Here is a 23,431-nt window from a genome sequence, read left to right on the forward strand (position 1 = left end):
TGCTCCAGCGGCCAGTGCTCGGAAGGGAGCAAAACGGACTCCCCAAATGTGCCCGCCAGCCGCCGCTCCGGGGCTGGCTGGGCTGGGTTGGGTTGTGCGGCGCGGGCAAGTCCCCATGGGCGAGCCGGGGTGAGAGTGTTAATCCTGTGACACGCATTTCCAAAGCCCTGCCGGGCTGATGTGTTAATCAGAGTCCAGGCTCTCCCCACCGGGCTGCCAAGGGCAGGGTGTGTAGTGCAAAACCCCGTTAGCACGTCCCAGTGGATGTGTGTGTGTGTGTGTGTGTGTGTGTGTGTCTGCGTGCGTGTGCGTGCTGGGAGTGTGCATGTGTGTGTGTTGTGTGAGCGCATAGCCAATGTCCTGTGTGTGGACTCCGGTCAGGCCGGAGGAGTCAAGGCTTTCTTTCCTTTCTGCTCTGAGACGGACCAGTACCCTATCTAAGGTCTTCCTGCTTTTGCAGAAGGACAGGAAAATATAGAAGAGATGCTGGGAGGGAGGAGGATGAGGATGAGGATGATGGCTAGGCCATCTCTTGGAGTCATCTCCAACCCTCCACGTACAGCCCGTCTTTCTGCTGGAAGTGACTGTGGAGCGCCCCTCCCTCGCCTCAATTCCTGTTAAGTCCATTTATGATTCTGCACCTAGAACTCAGAGCTCTGGGGGCGATGGGTGGGGAGAAAGTCCTGAATCCAGTCCAGTCCCAGTGGATCTTTCTGAAGTCTCCAGAAGGGAAGACTGAAGGGGAACTGACTGGCCCTCGCTGCTCCTCAATCTAGCTGTTGTCAGGTTCTTGCTTTGCAAAAAGCAAGAACAGAGCAGAGAAGCCAGTCCGGGGAGAAAAGATCCCTTTGGATTTCCCCTCACCCCGAGAAGTTTCCCACCAGAGTCATCTTGGAGACTGAACAGAGAGACTCAGTAGAATGTTTTCTGAAACCAGCCTGCCTTTCTCAATGGAATCTTCTGGTTCTGAACCATGAACGTTAAGTTCAAGTTAGGAAGACAAGAGTTTCCTAGCTTAGGGGATGAGGGAGATGGGTTACTTGGAGGTTCATCATATTTTCAGAAGCAACTTTTAATTATATGCAAATATATGTGTCTCAGGCAGCTCTAGTGCTTCCTAATCAGTCTTGTTCTTATGATTTCCCTACCCCTCCATCTTCCCCCCTCCCCGGATTTGTCTGAGTATTTATTTTCTACCATGCAGTAGTCAGCATTGGCCATGTGTTAAGGCTCAGCTCCGGGGTGTGTGCTGTGTTGCTCTTCATTGTTTCCTGTTCCTTTTCTTCTCTTCCCCCTGCTGCTCTCCTCTGCTCTCTTTCTTCCTGGGAACCTCCAGCCGCCTTTCCCCAAAGTAGCTTCAAAACAGTGGCCCCGGAAGTCTCCTGGAACATGCCTGACCCGAGAGCCTTGCATGTTGCCTTTTGAGTTCTGAAGTCCGAATTGGCCCAGAGATCTGAGGCCTTCTCCATTGTTTCACTTGCCTGACTTCCTGAGAGATGCCTAAATCTTCCTGATTTCTTCCTTTTGCAGCAGTTTTACAAGTTCTGAGACACCTCAGAAGTGTAGACAATAATGCAACTAACCTGCCTAGGTATTGATTTATCTTTCAACTACTTTATGTCGGTGTAGAATTGCTTAATTTCAGTGTCTCTTCCTGTTGTTCTTTTCTAATTTTCCTTTTCTGTTTCAGTTGTAGCAAGTTTAATCATCCTCCATTTATCTGGGGCCACCAAGAAAGGAACAGGTGTGTGTGTTTTTTTTTTGGGGGGGGGGGCTGGGAAAATGCTATGGGAAGATCTTTTGCATGTGTATTTGCAAGATCTCTATTTTGCACACAGCGTCTTCATGTTTTGGAATTTCTGAACAGTTCATTGGGCAGGGAATTGATGAGCTTTGACTAAGATGACATATAGACTTTAATGCATTCATGAGTAGTAATCAGAATTTCTGTTTTTCATTTGATGCAAAATTGGATGTCTGCTCTTAAATTTAATTTTAAATTTTTTTTTTTTTTTTTTTTTTTTTTTTTTTGCAGAAAAGCAACCCACCTCAGAAACACAGAAGTCAGTGCAGTGTGGAACTTGGACAAAACATGCAGAAGGAGGGGTCTTTACATCTCCGAACTATCCCAGCAAGTACCCCCCAGATCGAGAGTGCATTTACATCATAGAAGGTAAGTTGAGAGCAGCTGGTGCTGCAGGGAAACTGGGCCAGGCCTGGCCAGCTCTTGGTTGTGGTTGGGCGATATGTCCATAAACATTACTAGATTGGCTGGAGATCATGGCATAAATACATCTGCATGAGCCCAATGACTGAAAAATATGAAATCCAGCTAGCCAGTGACATTATTAGTAATGGGTTTGAACGCTTAAATTTTGGAAACTTGAAACAAGACATCACCTCTCTTTTGGGTAGTGGATTGATTGATTTGGAATTCTACAGTAATGTAAATGTATGCTTAGTGAGAAATGTGTGAGGAAGCTGATGCCTTCTGAGATGAGTAATCATTAGAATCATTCTATATTTTGTGGTTGTTTCTTAGGTAATGAAACAGAATGCATGTTAGTAATGTTAGAAATAAATCTGGAAGGGTCTTTTCCGAACATCAGTCTGAATGAAAAGTTCCTTAGTTTGTTTTAGCAAGGATCATGTTCATACTTTTGTGCCAAAGTCAGAATTTCAAATGATGAGCTTCTTTTCGTTGTTTTTCGAAAGAAGAAGATACTCAGAACTGTTTCCTTATCTTTAAATGTTCTCCACTTGTATTTCTTTGCACACCCCTCTGTGTGCAAAGATATAAGTCTATTAGAGTTTATAAGCATTATAGAGCAGAATTTTCAGCTCCTCTATATATCTCTCACACACATAGACACAGTTATACAAATAAATGAATGTAAAAGAAGTACATGTTCTCAGCATGTGTCTCTTTCCCCTAATCAAAGGCCACGCTCATTTGATAGATCCTTCAAAGATACCTTTTACATTCAATTGACTTTTAGAATTTTTATTTAGAAGGGATCTCTCCATTTTTAAAGTGATTTTTGTGCCAAGACTCTTTCCTCTTAGGCTTAAAGTTCAACTTTTAGAAAAGCTGGCTCACTCTACAAGTTGTAGGGAAAATGGATTTCTGATAATACATGATAAAATTAAAACAAATCCTAATGTTTGATTAATATTTTTCTTCATGATTGATAGAAAAAGGGTTGAAGTAGAGAAATTTTGGGTTAAAAGTATTTTTCTATCATGTTACTATTTTCTCTGAGAAAATAGGGAAATGTGGGGCCAGAGGGATAGCACAAAGGACCTGGTTTGATTCTGGGCATCCCATATCATCCTCCCAGGCTGCCAGGGTTGATTTCTAAGTGCAGAGCCAGGAGTAACCCCTGAGCTCTGCTGAGTGTAGCCCCAAAACCAATCAATCAATATATAAGTAAAGTTTAAATAAAGAAAATAGGGAAATGTGTTTAAAATTTACAAAGAACTTAACATATATGACAACTTTTTTTTTTTTTTTAGACCAAAGCTATGACGCTCAGGGGTTACTTCTGGCTATGTGCTCAGAAATCGCTCCTGGCTTGGGGGACCATATGGGACACCGGGGGATCGAACTGTGGTCTGTCCTAGGCTAGTGCTGTCAAGGCAGATGCCTTATCACTCTGAGCCACTGCTCTGGCCCCAGTATATGATAACTTTTAATCTTGAACGTGAACATGTTTGTTTAACCCATTATATCAAATGGAAGCTGAGATAGAGTATTTTGCCTAATATAATTATATTTAACATATATAACATATACATAGTATGCATAATATTTATAACATATATAAATTGTTTTTTGAATTAGGAGTATGTTAAAATTGCAGATCATTGGGGCCAGACAGAGTACAGGGACAGATGGGCAGACAGACAGACAGGGGCCAGTGTTCAGGTGCTTACTTGCAAGTGGCTAATCCTGATGTGATAGCATATACTGCATGTGGTCCCTGTAGTGGAAGCGTCATGCCCCCATCCCAGGAGATTGGAGGGTCTGGAAGCATATGCCGATGCAGGAAATAATCCATATATGGTTAAGGGGATAAAATAGACTCAAGAACTTCCACATGCAAGCCTTCCTCTCCTAAGAAACAAGTTAGCTCAATATTTTTCCCTGAGACCCAGGGTATTTATTAGGAAGCACAAGAACACATCCTGGGGTTGAGAATAGATAGGGTAAAAAAAACAATTAAAGGATACTTCCATCCAAAGGTGCTTTCTTTCAATGAGTGACAAAGATATCCTGAACAGGAAGGAACCCAGTTAACTCAACAGTCCCCAGAGCATCTGTTGGAGTGATGCCCAGTGGTGCCAATGCAGAACAGAGGCAGGAATAAGCCTTGGACACCACTGGCTGTGTCTCAAACCAAACCAAATTCCCCCAAACTTCAAATCATTAAAAAAAAAAAAGAATCAACTACTTTTCTCAAGGAATTTAGTAAAGACCGATTATGAAACCTGGAGTTTCATTTAATTGTTTATTATTACTTTCAATTAAAAAGCATTGCTTACATTTTACTTACTTATTTAGGTTGAGGGGGTTCATACCCGGTGATGCTCAGGGATTACTCCTACCTCTATTCTCTGGAATTACTCCTGACATTTTTGAAGGATCATATGGGGTACTGAAGATCAAACCTGGGTTGACTATGCAAGGCAAGCACCCTACCTGCTGTAGTGTCTCTCCAGTCCCTGGCATTTGGTTTTAATACCTTACACAGATACACAGCTAGAATTTCTTTGTAGCTAAGCCAAAATCAAAACTGAAAAGTCGGGAAGTCAATAAAACCTCTAATCACTGATAATCATACTTCTCAACTCTCTCTGAAATGCTTCCCATCGGCTACTTTGCATTTGCACATTGATTTAATAACTATTGATTGACCAGCTATTAAGAAACTATCATTATTCCTGGAACGACTTAGAGACTACTGAATAAATTAACCATGGTAGCTCATGTGATAGAATCTACAATACAGCTTGAAGACTCTACCATGTTCAGTAAAAAAATTTAGCACGATACCAAGGGAAGGAAGAGGACTGAAGATAAAAGATGCTTACTTGAGAAAAAGGATTAGCGATAACTGTTCCTGCAGATTTGGTAATTTTGAAATCTGGTTAGTTGGGTACCCCCGATTGTATAGGGGTTCAGCACAGAACGAGGGAGAGGAGAGGAAGGAATGTCTCAGAAAACAGATGTTGGTATATATTATTTCTATCTTACCGATGAAAGAATGCGATTCAGTAGGGCGCTGGGAAATCATTTACTAGAAAAAGCAGAAAGAGATTTTGTGGAGTAATTGAAGGACACGTATATATGCTTCAGGGATTGGAAAGACCAGGTCAAATTCCAAGACTGAACTACAGAAAGACTTGGATAATGAGTCAAAAGAAATAATTAGGAAACTTCACTGGGAGTGACCAGTCCAGGGAGGAGAGCCTAGAGAAGCCTGGACTCTGTCAAAATAAGGTTCATTGATATGTCAGAAGAAATTACATTTTTGTTTATGAGGTGTCTCCTAAAGATTTTGACTCTCTGAAGGTGTAAGTCATTGAAGAAGTCTCAGCTAGGATTGCATATTTATAGGCCATAAATACAGGGATTGTTTTGAGCCTGTTAAGAACCAAATTATTCAGAGTGTGTGGATCATTATTTTCAACCCTGGAAACATTCAAATAACTGCATCTGTCTGGGATTTGTGATTTACTTGACTTTTGCTGAAGCTTCGGTATCTTCTTACTTTATTTCCACTGGTCATGCTACTGGATCTTAAGCACTGGAAGAGCATGAGGAGGAATAAGAATTTTGAGGGAGTTTCTGGCAAATAAAATATAAGAAAAGAGTATCCTTGTCTGGGAACAGAGAACCAGAAAAGTGAACTAGAAAATTCAGAAAAGTTGCAGCCAGAGGAATAGCACAGCGGGGAGGGCATTTGCCTTGCATGTGGTTGACGCGGGTTCAATCCCCTTCATCCCATATGGATCCCTGAGCCTGCTAAGATTCATTTCTGAGTATAGCCCCAAGAGTAACCCCTGAGCACCACCAGGTGTGGTCTCCAAACAAAAACAAACAAATCAGAAAAATGACTGGATTGGGCAGTTTTCATAAGCAGGAATAAGGAGAAGCTAGTGCCTACGAAGAAATGATGGTGGAAACACTGCATGGATGATGATGCAGTTTATAATTCTTGGGAACTAACTGCAGGTGATTTTAGGATGTTGTTCCATTGATGGGTTTGTGTGCAAGCCATTTCATCAAGAATAGAGGAGTGATTTGGGAGTGTCTGAAGTATATCAAGATCCAAGAAAGTAAGGCAATTTATTTTTGGTTTTCTTTGCCCCTTGTTCATTTGTGTGTGTGTGTGTGTGTGTGTATGTGTGTGTATGTGTGTATGTGTGTGTGTATGAGAGAGAGTGTTAGGATTTTGGGATACCTGGTGATGTATAGGAGCAAATTTTTGCTCTGTGCTCAGAAATTTCTCCTGGCAGTGCCTAGGTAACTCTGGGTGCTATGGATTTTGTAGGTGAATCATTCATTCAGCCCTTTAAGCCATATCTTAGCCCTACCTTCACTTCTTTTAATGGGACAGTCATGTTTTATTTTGAAAGGAAACTTCAATTCCATAGAAAAGGTAAATGAAACAATACCTTTGAGAACAAACCAGGGCAAATCATTGGTCAAGTTTCTTGAGGAACAGTCATTCATAGACCCTTTCACTGTGTTCATGGGGTGTGAACACCCCTGCAGAGCAGGGACAAGATTCTGTCTATGTGTTCATTGCTACTGGACATACTTCTATCTGAATGGGACCAAGGATTACCACAGAGATTCTCCTCCAAACAGAACCACATTTCAGATGAGAGATTGCAGACTTGTCAGTGAAAAGCTGTTGGAAAGTGAGAGCATGGGAGGTGGAGAAAATGTAGATTTAGGGAGTCAGACCTATTTGATGTTTCATATTCCACCAGAATGTTGCCTGCTTAGTCTACAACCCAAATCACATGACAGTCCTCATTTTTAAAAAGTTATGCTACTTCAAATGTTCAGCTAGGTCTTAGAATAAAGAGATAGAACAGCAGGTAAGGTGCTTGCTTGTCTTGCTTGCAGCCCACCTGGGTTTGAGCCAACAAATAGAAGTGATTCTCAAGCCTCAGACTTAGAAGTAAATTTAAGCACTGTCTAATGTGTCTCAACAACAATAACTATTTAGCTAGCATAATTTTTATGTAAGTGTTATGAGTTAATGTCTAAAAGTTGGACCCACCGATAGTGAATTGTTCTTATATGATGATGTGGAGACCCAAAGTCTGATTGATAGTGTATTTTGGAAGACAACTGGGATATTTGTTTTTCCCATGTTCACAGAACTTATGTGACAATAAGAAGGAAGTTACCTGAATGCATGTTAGTAATCATGTATTTTCTGGTAGGGAGGATAGAATTGACCAGTTTGAGGTTATTTAGCACAGAACCATTCTTATTCCTGAAAGCTTTTAAACCAGGCACTTATTGTACCTAAAAGCATTGTTGGAATTTCTAAAACTAATGGTCAGAGTACTTTGCCTATGAAAATAAAAGTTTTCTAACTAACCTTATACTGGTTTATTGAAGAATAAAACAAGCATCCATATTATAGGATGGTAGTATTTATAAATGGACCAAATGAATATTGCAGAATGGGGTTCATTTTGTTATGAAATTGAGTCTTATTTTTGGAATATGACTAGGGTTAACCCTTGTTTTTCTAGCGTATTAAAAATGGTTTGATACTCTGCAATCTATCATTATGGAAGTGTCTTTTATATTTTTGCAATCTAAATAATGGTCAATAAAATCATTCCTGAATTTTCTTGGAAGAGTAAAGCATGTTTCTTTCCAATGTCTAAAGAATAAAAAATATCTCATGTGATTAAACATATACTGGTACTTAGCTTTATTTTTCTCATTAAAATGGTCAAGTCTTTTAGAACACACAAACACATCTTTCACATAACTTTTAACATTGATTGACCTATAGTCAGTTCATTTTCAATATCATCTTTTGAGAAAACAGATGTGGAGACTCATCCCTGGTTGGCTGCATGCAAGGCAAGGGCCCTCTCCCAGCAGCATTACCTCTCTATTGCATTCAGGTCCTTAATTTTCAAGCCATCAGGGTGAAATGTAATTGAGATTTAAGAACTGGTGCTTTGCAGATGGCAGTTGTTTCAGGATGATTATTGTTGGCCCACTAGGAGCAAACCCTGCTCGGGCTGGTTTTTGCACTGTCAGGTAGCTGGGATACATCTGAAGAAGTTAAGTTAAGGGAACAGCTAGCTATTGACTAAGTAGGATAAATGTGTGTTGACAGTTTATAATTCTGGCTATCCTGGGGGCTCCTGGCTAAATATCTGTCTGGAATAGCAGAGATTTGGATTGTTTTTGAGAGAGGCAGGAAAGAACAGAATCACTAGCCAATACATTTCCGTCTTGACATGATTCCAGTGAGCTTGCAAACATCCCAGAAAACAAACTCATTGCAATTCATCTAATAAATTCAGCTAACAACGTTTCTTTTGAGACATCAGCAATGCTTAATAAAATGCTTTGTATATAGATAGAATTTTTGTCATTAATAAGTAAAGGTAGAAAGGAAGTTTTTTTCAAAGCCTGATTTTCTTGCATATTAGAAGTTAGCATTTTTTTTTTTTTTTTTGGTTTTTGGGCCACACCCGGTGATGCTCAGGGATTACTCCTGGCCAAGCGCTCAGAAATCGCTCCTGGCTCAGGACCATTTGGGATGCCAGGGATCAAACCCAGGCCTGTCCTGGGTCAGCCACATGCAAAGCAAACACCCTACCACTGTGGTATTGCTCCGGCCCCTAGAAATTAGCATATTAGAGATAGTCACTTCTGAGAGTGGTAAAACGCTAGAAAGCCTCTAACATTAAGCTGTCATAGAAACTATGGCATATGAAAAGACTTGATCTGGACTGTGTGACAGTGAGGAAAATTTGGAAGTGTGACTGGGTGAAAATATCTTCCAGAATCTTCTATGTCATGTGTGCTGATCATCACTTATAGCCAAAAGTTGCTGCTGGACTATTTACAGTCCCAGATAGACCTATGTTGTGTTCCAGAAAAAAATATTTTAATATCCCTGGATCTGAAATTTTAGCTAATCAAGACACGTACGTGATGGATCTATTTGAGGGTTCATATTGTATGTTAATCAACTCAAATCAGTTCTAACCTGAAAGCTTATATTCAGAAAATATGTTAAAAGTCACAGAGAAGGGGCCGGAGAGTTGACATGGAGGTATGGCATTTGCCTTGCATGCAGAAGGATGGTGGTTTGAATCCCGGCATCCCATATGATCCCCTGAGCCTGCCAGGAGCTACTTCTGAGTCTAGAGCCGGGAGTAACCCCTGAGCGGGGCCAGGTGTGACCCAAAAACAAACAAAAAAAGTCACAAAGAAATGCACCTTTCTTTTATCCCTAAACGTGACTCAGCAAGCTGTTAATATAGTGATTTGTTTGTTTCCTGTGTGATATAGAAATGGTAAATTTTGGTGCAAAATCATGAATTTTAAAAATCATTTTATAGAAATTCTATGGAACTCTTTTTATCATTTAGGAAACTGAATTTTGCATTTTGTATTTCTGTACATATCACACATTTCTAGAAGGTATATTCTTAATAGTTGAAGAAAAAAATGTCAAGCTAAAAATTTAAGGAAGGCCCTTCTAAGACCATTGTTTTCTTTCAGCTGCTCCAAGGCAGTGCATTGAACTTTACTTTGATGAAAAATACTCTATTGAACCTTCCTGGGAATGTAAATTTGACCACATTGAAGTTCGAGATGGACCTTTTGGATTTTCTCCGATAATCGGGCGTTTCTGTGGACAGCAAAATCCACCGGTAATCAAGTCCAGTGGACGATTTCTATGGATTAAATTTTTTGCTGATGGGGAGCTGGAGTCTATGGGATTTTCAGCACGATACAACTTCACACCTGGTAAGTAGGAACTCAATTTCTTTATTTCCTTATGGCTTTCATTCCTCTGTTTTCTATATTCAGTTTTCAAGATGTATAAGAAAACTTGATGATTTTTCCAAGCAATTTCTAGTTTGATTTAGAGCCAAATCTGTGTCTTTTCACTTAATGAGTTCCGAAAAGGGAAAAAAAAGTTATAGTATTGCCTTTACTAGGAGTAAAGTATAAAGACTCTACCTGGTTATTCAAAGCACAATTAATGAAATGGATCTCACTCCTCTGAAATTTATTATTGGTGGAGTAGTCTATATTAGTGATTGATTATATATTGAATCCCAGTGAACTTGAAAAGGCAATTGTAGAATTATGAAATGCATTCTTTCAAAGGGTATTTGGCTAATTTAGAAAAAAACTCAATGGATCTGGAAATGACCAATTCAAGCAAAAGTACCCTATAGAAGACAGATTAATATATTTTGAGAAATGCAAATATCTAAGCTTTAATGAAATGACAATCACGTACCAAATGTAGCCTAAAATGGCATTCGGTATATCTTAGAAACTATCCTTCTTATGCAATTATGCATTTTATGGCAATTTTTCTTTTAATCTGCTATTATTGAAGAGAGTCTGTGATGTGTTATGGACTCATTTTATGATGGAATCCGGATTATTACAACACAAATGATCTCTCCATCAACTATCTGTTTGGAGGGCTTTACTCAGCAATGTTCAGGCTTTACTCTTGGCTCTGTGCTCAGAGTTCACTGCTCTCATGGAAAGAGAGACCCTACATGATCTGCAGATCAAAGCTGGGTCAGGCACATACAGGATGTGAAACTTTCACTCTCTTCTCTCCCTTCAGCACAAAGTTAGTTCTAATTTTACCTGCCAGAAAGTCTCCCTGGAGCCAGTGGAGACTGGGTAGAGCCATTTTTAATGGGAAAAGGAGAGTTTCACAAAGGATATTGTTTCTCTATAACTGCCTACTTTTCAGTTGGTATATATTGTGCTTCTTAAATAGTCATAGGCAATAGGTGATGTTGGGGTATATGTAAAGTTCCCTGACATTTTTGTTCCATGTCTGGAGCTCTGGGAGTGGTTCTGAGGCTCAGTTTCAACATTCACACTTGAGAAATAATGAATGCATGTGTTACGGTGATTCTTCTTCCCTGTGGTTTGTGTAAAGTAACTCAGATATTAATGGCACTACATCTAGAGACCTTCCATACTTGGAATATTTTCACAGAATGTCTAAAGGATTGTGTGTTTAACAATGATTTGGAGAAATTAAGGAGTTTCAGATGTGGTCAGACTGATTTGCTATTTCAAAATTGCACAGCCATTTAGATTATGTGACCTGCTAGATTGTAGATATTGGGTTTATATCAATAATGATACAATCATGATATCATGATATCATGGTTTAGGGGTCTTTCATTTATTTCATCCTGGACTTGATGATCCTGGATGAAGCCCAGGGTCTAAATTGGTGATTTTAAGATGACTCTGGGGTTAGCTAAAGGACTTTATTATTTGCGGACTATCCTTGAAAGCTCTCTCTGGGCCAGCTTTGTGGAAGACTGAAATCTGGAATCTGGGTTTCCAAAGAAATCCGCTTTGTTCTGTGTTGTCCAGTTTGTTTTCTTTATCTATGTAAGATTTTACTACCAGAAATAGCAGAATGTAAGAAGTGTTGTTGGAGAAATGAAATCAAGAAATGAATTTAAGGATGTGTTGAGAATGGTTGGGTTCTCCTGTCTGCATTCCCAAGTGGAGTCTGGTACTTGGCATCAGATGGAGTACCAGGCCTATAGCACCTCCAAGTATGCACAAGTTGACATATTTCTTTGTTGTTGTTTTTGGGCCACACTCGGTGGTGCTCAGAGGTCACTCCTGGCTCTCAGCTCAGAAATCATTCTTGGCAGGCTCTCGAGACCATATGGGATGGAGGGGCTTGAACCCGGGTCTGTTCTTGGTTATCTGCACGCAAGGCTAACACCCTATCACTGCGCTATCACTCCAGGCCCACAAGTTGGCATTTTCATTTGCTTTAGTGGCACAACAATCCACCTTCACTATAGAGTCGTGATGTCTGGGCCAGGTAGATAATTAAATCTGTGGAGGAGGTTGGAAGAGTCTGGAAAGAAAGCTAGGTCCTAGGACTAATGAGGGAGCCAGGTTTAAGTTTCATGTTGATCAGCTTTTGATCTGAGCCTATGATTCCAGTGGTCATAAAGGTAAATAAAGTCAGAAAAAAGTTCCTTGAACCTTGATTCAGTACTAGCTTTCTTGTCTATTCGCTGTCCACATTGGCCATGACCCTTCACAGTTTAAGTCTTACGATTTCTGCTTGTAAGCAGGATACTATCCACACCTCTCAAGATGGCCCGATGGTGGTCAACCAATTCTTATTTTGGATGCTTTTGCATTCTGTCACTATTTATTATTTTTTTTTACTTGTTTGCAGAACTAAGGGGTAAAGGTTTTAGGAGCATATATGACTCATGTTTTGAAAATGACAACTTGTAAGGTTAGAGAGTAATATAGTGGATAGGGTGCTTGCCTTGCATGAAAAGGACAACTTGTTTGAGGCTATTTTGGGGGGGAGACATGGAAAAATAACCCCTCTTTCACCTTTTATTTTCCTGGTTGAATTGGAGGGGATTTCCATTGCCAGAAAGGTCCCTGATATTCAGGCTATCTTAGGTAGAACTACAAAGGTTGAGAGTCCTGGGAATGCAGGTAAAGGAGCTACTGGCCTCACATTCTTTTAAAAGTCACAATTTTATATGAAAGTGGTTCTACTCATTGTTGGAGGCTTTTCTAATCTATGTGAAAGCCAAAAGAGCAGTGCAAAGGCCAAGAGGTATATTTATTCTTTTTGTGACTTTTCACATCTAGAATCTGGTTTTTAAGGTCATTACACATGTTTGAGATCAGGATGCTGAGTGCATACTTGAGCTTAGAAATGGATCACAGAAGCCCCAGTCAAAATTGCATATAAGTGTACATTTATGTCCATAATGTATATACATAAATCTACATGCTTAAATATACATATGTGTATTTTTGATAGAAATCCTTAATAATTTAAATTGTCCTGTAAGGATGAGCACCTGGTATTCAGACTGTAAAAGGTGAAGAAACCAGCGACTGAGGTTTAACTTCCTACTATGCATATAGAGTAGCATCTGGCTAAGGCATTTGATTCATATCCCTAACCTGAATCATTGTTTTCTACAATGATGTTCTTGGTCTTAAGCCACCAGCTCAGTAAACCACTCATAGGCCCAAATTCCAAAGCCAGTTCCCAATGTCCACATCACTTGGCTTTTACATTCAGGTGCCAATTTTTCATACAAATGGCTCCACACTTGCTTCTAGATCTCCTTGAACTCTTTGACATGCCCACTCATGCTAAAATTAGCCTCAAAACCAACTCTTGTTGCTTTTGGTTAGAAATTTTATTTGAGTTTTTCCATGTCTGTTTGTGTTGAGGTGGTGACTGGGAGTTGTGCACCTTTGTTGTGATGCTTACTGGTTTTCACACTTGCCAGTGACTCTAGGACAGTTCCACATGGCAGAGGCCACATGTCCATGCAGAGAGTGACAGGCTTCAAACTCATGGCCTCACTTTTACAAGTGTCAATTCTGTTACTGTTGGTATCTCTACTTGTCAACTGAAGCTAGAAAAGCATTAGCCCCTCAGAGGTGACAAGTAGGAATGGAGAAGAGTGGAGAGAAGAGCCAGAGAAGATGCCATAGAAACATGCTTAAAAGTTTAGTTCTCTCTTGACATACTTGGATGATTCCTGACTTATTTTTTTCACATGGATTGTGATTATTTTGGAGGACTGTCATTACTGGGTCCACTGTGCTCTGATGAATCACCTTGGATTAGAGTCCAGCATGCTAAGAAGGATGGTGATATTGAGTAAAAATGAAGGAGAAATCAGGCAGCAGATCTCAAGGCTGTGGAAGTGAAGGATGATGGATGAAGAGGCTTCCAGAAGGGAGGAAGACTGGCACCTCATGGAGGGAAAGCTCCTGGCAGTTGCTTGCAGAAAAAGCTTCTCTTCATGTACAATCTGACTTATGCCATGACGTCTGCACAGCAGACACTCTGCCACTTCTGAGAAGGGAGGTGGATTCACAATCACTGACAGTGTTCAAAGTCACAGAAGGGAAATTGGAAAGCATAGGGAGTTTAGCAATAGCAAAGCACAAAGCATATGACAGTGCTCGTGAGAATAGAATTCTCTTTTTTCTTTTCCTAATAAGGCAGTTGTTTCCTTAAAATATTTAAATCAATTTGCTCCGTAAGAATTTATGATGAGAATTTTTTTTAATGATAAAAGAACTTTAACAATCCTGGAGTTATATTCATCAAACTCCTAATAATGATTTGCTGAAGCAGGAGAGGTATGATAGGAGGAATGAGGAAGAATGAGAATTCCTAATGAGTCCCAGAGGAATCTTTATCAGCATTTAAATAGTGATTTAATTGTTGAAAGGATACTTTATTTTTATATGATTTATATCACCAAACCTACTTCATATTATGAGATAAAAAGATAAATATATAATTGGTTCTTATGTGAATTATTAGAAGACCATCTAATTTTTCATACTCAGCAAATATTTTTTACTCAAAGTAAAAATGCTTTCTGAAACAAAAGCATTTTTCTCTGATAAAACCTACCTCCTGCAAGCTTTAAATTTCCTTTGCTACTAGAAAGGGGTCAGTCAGGAAGAAAAGGGTAACAGCATTGGCATTACCGGGGACTTTAATCAATACTAAGTTAGAAAAATAACCGAATGCTTTTCTCCTGGGGAAAGTAATCTTTCCCATCTTGTGAAGAACAAATATATCTGGTTCACTTTATTGTTTACTTCGTGGTAGAGGCTTCTGCTATTTACAGATTACAAGTGGATTTTTTATGCAATTTTGCAGTGTATGTTTATGAGATATTTTGATGGTATTTTTATGCCCAAATTGGATAAGAATAAGATTCTGTTGGCTCTAATGGAGGCACTTAACCAAAGTCTCTGCCTCAACATAGCAAATGAGTGAACTAAATTTAAACTTTGGAAGTCGGATAACATGTTCATGCACTTGAAATTATTATGCTTTGCACTTCCAACTTTTGTCTAAGGAGCTCCAAGTATTTGAAGAACATCCTCTCAAACTCTGTGTTGATGGGCTTTAAAGACAATGAAAATAAATATTGTGGTGCAGTGATTTTAATAGAATATTTTAAAGTGATTTTTATGCATAGTCAATCTAACATAATATTTAGGTAAAATATTACCATGGAGCTAGTGTTATTTAACTTATGTCATGCAAACTATTTCTCTTATTCTCTGATCTGAATGCCTGTATATATTAACTGTTAAAAGCTCATTATTTCTTAGGAGTCAAGGATGTATCTTGGTGCTAGGCTTTGCCGGTATAAGACACTCTATTTAATACCTAGCACCAGCACCATTTCCCCAGAAATAATCAACCCAGCTTTTGAAAATTTCTCATGAGTGTTCTGAAATGTGTACTGGCAAGAGAGAAAAAAATGTTGCTATTATTATTTTTTTCCAGTAACTAAAGATATTTTCCTTACAGACACCCCCCACCCCCCCAGCTCCACACATGTTACTCTGAGAAATACACAAAGTGATTTCTGAGCACTAGGGATGGTCATTGAGAACTGCTAGGTCTTACGCAAAACCTATCTCTCCCACTGATTCTCAAAAAAAAAATAAAAAATAAAAAAAGAAGAGGCTTTACAGGCTTAGATTCAAGAAGGAGTTTATTGCTTACTTTGATTTTGATAGCGATGAAAAATTGAATTGATTTAGGCTTGATAAGATTGATTTGGCCTCTTCATTCAATTTATAGTGTATATTCCAAATATACTAATGGTAAGTGCAAAAAAAATCCTATTAAGTAGGAAACACGTAATTTTTTTTGAGGCATACTTCTTATAAACTAAAGTTCATTGCATGATGCTCATGATAATACACTTCAGTCTTTCGCTGGCATTTATCCTGGAGTCCACCACCGGCAGATTCCCATCTATCCATAGAAGAGAGGATTTGGGTGTGGGGGTAGTGGTGGGGAGGAATAAGGAATAAACAGACAGAGACGAAATGCTGATGGGTCTAGGTGGGTGTACAGGAGAGAAGTTGAGAGTGGGAGAAAAATTTCCAGGATTAGCTTCCATCTGTGCAGACAACATTGAAAGCAGTCGCAAAGGAGAAAGAAGATTTTTAAGAAGTTTTCTGTAACAAAAGCATTTCTTCCTCATTTGGGTGGTTCCTGGAGAGGTAGAAAACAGTGTGTTAATTCTTCCTTGATGGTTCATGGAGGAACTGTATATTTTCAAATATCGTCTATGTAGAATGTGTGTCTGTGGGGCTATAATTTTTGTTATGAGTGTGTGATTTTTTTTAAGATCTGAAAAATACCTTAGATGATCTTGTTCCATAGGAAAGACGAAGAATCCAAATGTTTGGAGAGAAAGGGTTGTTCTTATTAATGAACTGTGTAGAAGCTAAGCCACTGCATGTTTATTAGTTATATAAGCTCTGTACTGCTACTCCTGCCACCAAGGGTAGAGAATATGACTTTAATTACATCACTTATGGCAAGTACTTTTAGTACAGTTATATTAGGAAAGTTAATTAAGGGATAATACTGTATCACCCACATTTCACCATTAACTGGTGTCTGCATTTCAAACTTTACCTTTTCCACGCTGTCTAAAACTTTTTTTTCAAAGGCAACGCTCTCAATGCCCCCTGCCTTCTCCCACTCTTAAAGAATTCTCCCTTTCAATCCATCCAAACCTGCCCTGCAAGGATTTATTTCCTGTTCTCAGTATCTTCTTTCACTGCCACGGTCAGTTGTTTGTATAATGAGTTCAGGTACTGAACACTAACACACAGCAGAAATCTTTCATTTTTTTCTGGTAGATCTACTACAGTGGTTCCTCCGAACACACAGGCATCTAAAAGTTTTGTGTATTACTTCTTCACTGCCCAGTTGGCAACACCATCCATCTCTGCAGGGCTGTTGTGTAAAGGTATGCATTAAGACCTTCACACACTTCAGGGAGTAAGTTGGCTTTGTCCCATTCCAATGATGATTCCCTGAAGCAGAGTCCTATCTGGAGATGAGGCTCATGCTCATTTGTGGTTTGGTGTCTTAGGGATCAGCTGTCCTTACTAGTTATGATCAATCACTTCATCACACAGACCCTCAGTTGTCATTCAAACATCAAAAGATCAACAACCTTCTTTGTGGAAATTGTTCTTAAGGGAAATTGCACCTTTTGAGCCAAGAATCAAAGAGAGGAAGAATGACTACATTTTTTTCCCAGTTGATGTTATCTTGAGTCTAGTTAATATTCTATTATCTCCATTTGTATTATATTAGCAGTTTCTCGGGTTCTTGGAAAAGCCTTCTTCAAAAGCCTAACATTTATTTTATTGTTTCACAGTCAAAGAATGTGGGTTTCTAATTATAAAAAGCCCATGCTTTGCACCTTAGAGAACATTATTGTCTTTTCATTTTTTTACAAGTTCAGTTTCATCATAATTTGCTGATTGTTTGAGGTTTGCTAGTTTATTTTTTACTGTGAAGAATAAATCGGAATTGCTGGAAATGTAACTCACTTATGATTGTCTGAACCAGAATTGTTTCGTTAATTTAAAAGTTTTATATAATAATAGTAGCTCTTTAGAGTTTATGTTGCTATTATTAAGGTCAATCACAGAATAACCAAATATGCCATAGTTATATTTGCTGCTGATCTTTATTTAGCTATCTATTATGCAAACACTGGAAATTCAGCATATACAAAACTGTTTCTTCTCTTTAGTACTTAGAAAAAAAGTGAAATTATGTTTAGTAGACAATGAATTATTCCATAGCAAAATCAATAAATTTGTAAATATATTAACTTCCAGAGCACTAGGAAATCAAACTAGTAGAGCATTGGATTGAGGTTTCCAATGGGCTGCTTTTAATACAAGGATATTAACTTGGATCATCTGGAAGGATCCCATAGTCACAAATGTTTTTCAGAGCAAAAGAGCAAGGTTGAAGAACCAATTCCAGAGAGATGTAATGTAAGACAGACTCAGTGATCCAACTTCACTTTGAAAGATGAAAAAGAAGGGCCAGAGTGATACAGAGTGTATAGGGCATTTTTCTTGTACATGGTAGACCTGAGTTTGATCTTCGGCATCCCACCCTTTTGTGTGTGTGTGTGTGTGTGTGTGTGTGTGTCTTTTGGGTCACACCCAGCAGCGCTCAGGGGTCACTCCTGGCTTTTACGCTCAGAAATCGCTCCTGGCAGGTTTGGGGGACCATATGGGATGCCAGGATTTGAACAGCTGTCCTTCTGCATGAAAGGTAAATGCCTTTCCTCCATGCTATCTCTCAGTCCCCACCTGGAATAATTTCTGAGTGCAAAGCTAGGAGTAAATCCTGGGCACCATCGTGTGTGGCCCCCCCATAAATGATGGAAAAGGGAACCATCAGCTAATTGTGGCAATTCTTAGAAGCTGTAAAAAACAAGGGAATTTATTCATCTTCTCTGAGATTTATTGATACACTGTTTTTAATTTAAGAAGACATAAGCTTTAGATATGCAAAACTGTAAGAATGACAATCTGTGTCATTGAAAGTCACGAAGTTTATAGAAGTTTTTACAATAGCAAAAGGAAACAGGAAGTTATGCATGACAGGAAGTAGAATGATTCTTTAAAACTTTACCTAAAATCTTATTCAAGTTAGGCAGTGGATGAGAGTGGCATATTTCTGAGATGCAGCATGCAGTAAATTGTTCAAAATTATATGAAGATGTCAATAGCTGCCTTGAAAATGCATCAAGAAATGAGAAATGGGGGCATGAGAGATAGATATGGAGGTAAGGCTTTTGCCTTGCATGCAGAAGGACGATGGTTCGAATCACGGCATCCCATATGGTCCCCCAAGCTTGCCAGGAGCCATTTCTTATTGTAGAGCCAGGAGTGACCCCTGAGCGCTGCCAGGTGTGACCCACCCACCAAAAAAAAATGAAATGAGAAATGTAGTAGAGAAAAATATATATGCCTTTCCAATGACAAATAATCATAAACAGTCTGGTGATAGATACAGTCATTCAAAATGCTGAGTTGGAGTTGCTGCATCTGTAGATCTGTATTTGGAAAGTGGAAAAGGGTGTCTTTCTTATATTGAATCAGAAAGTTTATCAAAATTGTGTTCAAGGATGTAGAATGCACATCTTAATATTTAGTGGAATACATTGCTGAGCCAGATGTTGAAGGTTCAATGTTGTTTTTTCTTGATTCTTTATGAGAGGCTAAAGGAAGACACATGTTGAGAGGAAAACTGTTTTAGCCAGAAGAAACCAACATTCTGAGACTCAAGGTTCAATATCATTTAAAATTTAGGAGACCTAAGTTTAAAATTATGTTTGTTAGAAATTTTTTTTTATTTTTGGGTCACACCCAGCAGCACTCAGGGGTTACTCCTGGCTCTATGCTCAGAAATCGTCCCTGGTAGGCACAGGGGACCATATGGGATGCAGAGATTCGAACCACCTTCTGCATGCAAAGCAAACACCTTACCACCATGCTATCTCTCCGGCCACATAGAGACCATTGTTAACAGAAGAGTAAAACACACAAGCTCAATCATAAATAAGTAAATAGAAGCTCTTGTAACTTAGCAAACATAATGATAAAAATAAGACAAATGAACTGAAAGGAAAATATGAATAAAGACTTCAACAAAGAACACTTAAGATACTGTCTTTTACAGAGAGAAAGGAAAAAAGGAAGTAAGGAAGGAATGACAGTAGGAAGGAAGAAAGAGGGAGGGTGGGTGGGAAAGGTTAGGAAGGGTTAGGAAGGGAATGAAAGAAAAAAAAGAAAAATCTAAATATATAAGTAGATAGTCTTTCAAAATAAAATTATAAAAATAAAAGATATAAATAATTCTTAGAGAATAAAATTATTCAGTGGGGTCAGAGCTATAGCACAGCTGTAGGGCATTTACCTTTCACACGACTGATCCAGGACAGACCTCAGATCAATCCCCTGGTGTCCCATATGGTCCCTCAAGCCAGGAGCGATTTCTGAGTGCATAGCCAGGAGGAACCCCTGAGCATCAATGGGTGTGTCTCCCAAACCAAAATAAATAAATAAATAAATAGAAATAAATAAAATTATTCAAATATTTGGTCTCATAAAAGTCATGTTAGAATAAACTGTATGGCTCAGAATTCCCTTCAATCATTTCAGCACAGCCTAAAATTGGGATAATATTATTGAAGCAAGACTGTTGGAGTATGCTGTCACCTGAGTAAGGCTGTTGTGAATGTTGTATTGGCAGAAACATGATCAGAGAATGTGAATGGAAAGGAACTGGTCAGTCCACAGAAGTGCCAATGTGCAAGAAGGACTTTGATAAAACTACTCAGCTCTATACCATCTTTAAAAATGGAGAAAGACTGATTCAGAGAACCTAGTTTCAAACTGACAGTAAGGCCTGGAACTCAGAAGTTAGAACAGTCTCACAGAAGTCTTCATTCACACCCTGAAATTAACTGGTTTTCATAAAATGATTGGGATTAGAGATTTTTCTTTCCTTTAGTTTTCCCTCTTCTCAGCAGGAGTGTTAATAAATCACATTATCCGACAGCCATACCATTGTTTTTGAAGTTTGGGAGATGGTTTTGGAAATACAGGTTAACATACGGAGAACACGTATCCTGGAGTGGGTTATCCTAGTAATTTATTCATATCCACTTCTATGGAGATGGTCTCTGTTGAGGTCTTGTGATTTGGACATTGAGTTAATGTTTAGCAAGTTGAGATTTTGAGACTTTCAGATAGCTTGGGATAGGGTAAACATATAGACTTGAAACTTGGTTGAGCAATAATTTGGAGCATGATAGGAAGATAATGAAGCAAGGAGAATTTGTAGCTGAAAGTCTAGAACATACAGATATGGGGTGTCACATGACAAAGGAATATCGAGGCTGTGAACAGAATTTAAGTTGCAGATTGGTTGCTTCTAAGCAAAATTATTCTAGATGATCTGGTGGCTAGAGTAAATACCATGGTATTCAGTGTGGAAGAGGTAGGCAGAGAGAGGGTCAAATGTCTTGTTTTTGCCTTTGAAAATAAAAGAAGCTTGGGATCAGGAGGGTGGTCTGTCGAGGTGAACAAATGATGCAATTCTGTCATCAATACTCCATAAAAGGGGCCCACATTTATTGACAACTTGACTTGAACTTGGGGAGACCCAAATCAGAGTTGATCTTAAGAATTATCAGACAGAAAACTTTGCATCGAGAATCCACACAACATTAATTTTAGACACTGAAGGAAACTCATAGAACACATAACACATTTTTAAAAAGAGAAGCGAAAATTGAAAATGATTTAGAATATCAGGGGTCCTCAAACTTTTTAAACAGGGGGCCAGTTCACAGTCCCTCAGACCATTGGAGGGTGTGACTATAGTAAAAACAAAACTTATGAACGAATTCTTATGCACAGTGCATGTATCTTATTTTGCAATGAAGAAACAAAACAGATACAAATACAGAATGTGGTTCACGGGCCATAGTTTGAGGACCACTGAATAATACACAAATGAGAAAAATGAATTTCTTGGTGGATCACAGAACATAATAATTGGGATCATTCATTTGAATTTCCAGACCACCTTCATCCCATGTACAGAAAACCCAATTTTATAGACATAGATATTCAACGTCTATATGTGGCTATATTGATGCCATTTAACCTCAAATGAATACCTTCAATAGGCATAAATATGTCAAAAATTCCAGCAAAGTAACAGATTGCAATTCTCTCCAAAGATGGGCATAGGACGGTGGTATTTTTGTTGGTGGCAATAATAGCTATTTGTAGAATGAGGCACCCAGAAAGCCTCTGTCTCCTCTTGGCATATCTGGCTGATGCTTTTGCTTCAAAAGAGCGATGCTGTCTGTTCCTGCTTGCTCCTTGGCTGCCTTCCCACCCATCCACAGCTCTGCTGACTTGCTTGCAATTCTGCATTCCTGCTTTCTTCTGGCATTTTCCCTACCCCGAACATTAAAACATCTCTCTGCTACTGAACTAAATCACCAGACTTATAGAACGATTGTTACAAGGCAGGACTTCTGCCCCCCCCTACCCCCACCCCCAAGCACTGAGGCAGGTACCCACCCAAAGGCTGAACTCAACTTTGTTTTTTTTATTTATTCATTTTATTTTGAAGCATAAATATGTCATTTCTGTTCTCTTCACCATTGATCATAACTCAAATCAGAAGATGGTTTCACTTCCTGGAAACGTTGCTTTTGAAATTTGCATTTCAAAGCCCACGTGAGTTGGTCTAAGAGATTCAGAGCAAAACATTCTACAAAAATCAGGAAAACCTGAAACTCAACCCAGACACCATGCTTGCGTGCAGTCTGAAAAGCTTAGGTCTTATCCCAGCTCATTTTGGAGGCAAAGAAGAAATGGTAGTGGTCAGTGGTTGTGTTGATGTCCAAAGCCCAGGTTAGCATTGGTGGGTAATGTCTGAAATGCAGGTTTCCCTTGTGCACTAAAATGACTTCGCTTGCCAAGATGTGCTGTCATAGATAATAGCTTAGCTGGTAAAAAAAATGATTCCAGGCTTTATTTGAATGTGCATATTAATATTTTCTTTTAATAGTCATCTTAAAATAACACTTCTATCTCAATCTTACAAAGAAAACTATCATTTATAGAGAAGGCAACTGTGTTGATTTAGTGATTCTCACCATTTTCCTGTCCTTTCCACTCTGCCCAGACCATTTGGATGCTTTTGGATTCCTGATCACCCTCTGTCTCTGTTCCATTTCATCCTCTTCTCTCTTTAGAGCATTTGCTCTCCCCTCCATCATTTCTTTATTGCTTACCTAAGCTGCTAAGCCTCAGGACCTTTTATTGCATTTTTTGATTTTCTTATTTCCACTTTTCTGATGCTCCCATGTTTTTACCCCTTTTTTGTTAGATAAAAGAGCTATAGAGCATATTTCTAGGTGAGCTATTCATGAGTCCTAAGTAATGAAAATATAGAAAACATGTCATGGCTTAACATATGGATCTCAACATGCAACTGTGTTGGCCCAGATTGTTGGCATGTGGTTTCATTAACACAAGCTTCAATGTTGGCATCCCCCTGTTGAGGACACACCTGTATTATAATGTCCTTGAAAATAGTGCTATGGTAATATCAGAGTGAATCTTTTGTTTTGTTTTGTTTTTTTGTTTTTTGTTTTTGGGTCACACCCGGCAGTTCTCAGGGGATTACTCCAGGCTCTATGCTCAGAAATTGCCCCTGGTAGGCTCGGGGGACCATATAGAATG

General features: G+C 39.0%; 1 protein-coding gene across 6 annotated transcripts in view; it reads left to right on the top strand.

Moving 5' to 3' along the window:
• Positions 1 to 23,431, top strand: part of NETO1 (neuropilin and tolloid like 1) — a 121,002-nt gene that overhangs the window by 1,260 nt on the left and 96,311 nt on the right. For 3 of the 6 annotated variants that reach the window (XR_007499585.1, XM_049781757.1, XM_049781758.1), the window contains exons 2-4: positions 1,691 to 1,744; positions 2,036 to 2,173; positions 9,785 to 10,033. Coding sequence is in view for 5 of the 6 variants with exons in the window: in XM_049781757.1 (XP_049637714.1) it covers positions 1,691 to 1,744; positions 2,036 to 2,173; positions 9,785 to 10,033 (441 nt within the window). In the remaining variant the exon portion in view is untranslated. Of the gene's footprint in view, positions 1 to 1,336; positions 1,592 to 1,690; positions 1,745 to 2,035; positions 2,174 to 9,784; positions 10,034 to 23,431 lie in introns of all 6 variants that reach the window. The other 3 variants (XM_049781759.1, XM_049781760.1, XM_049781761.1) reach the window with 2 other exon arrangements.

This window comes from Suncus etruscus, chromosome 10 (assembly GCF_024139225.1).
Source record: "Suncus etruscus isolate mSunEtr1 chromosome 10, mSunEtr1.pri.cur, whole genome shotgun sequence".
Classification (NCBI taxonomy): Eukaryota; Metazoa; Chordata; class Mammalia; order Eulipotyphla; family Soricidae; genus Suncus; species Suncus etruscus.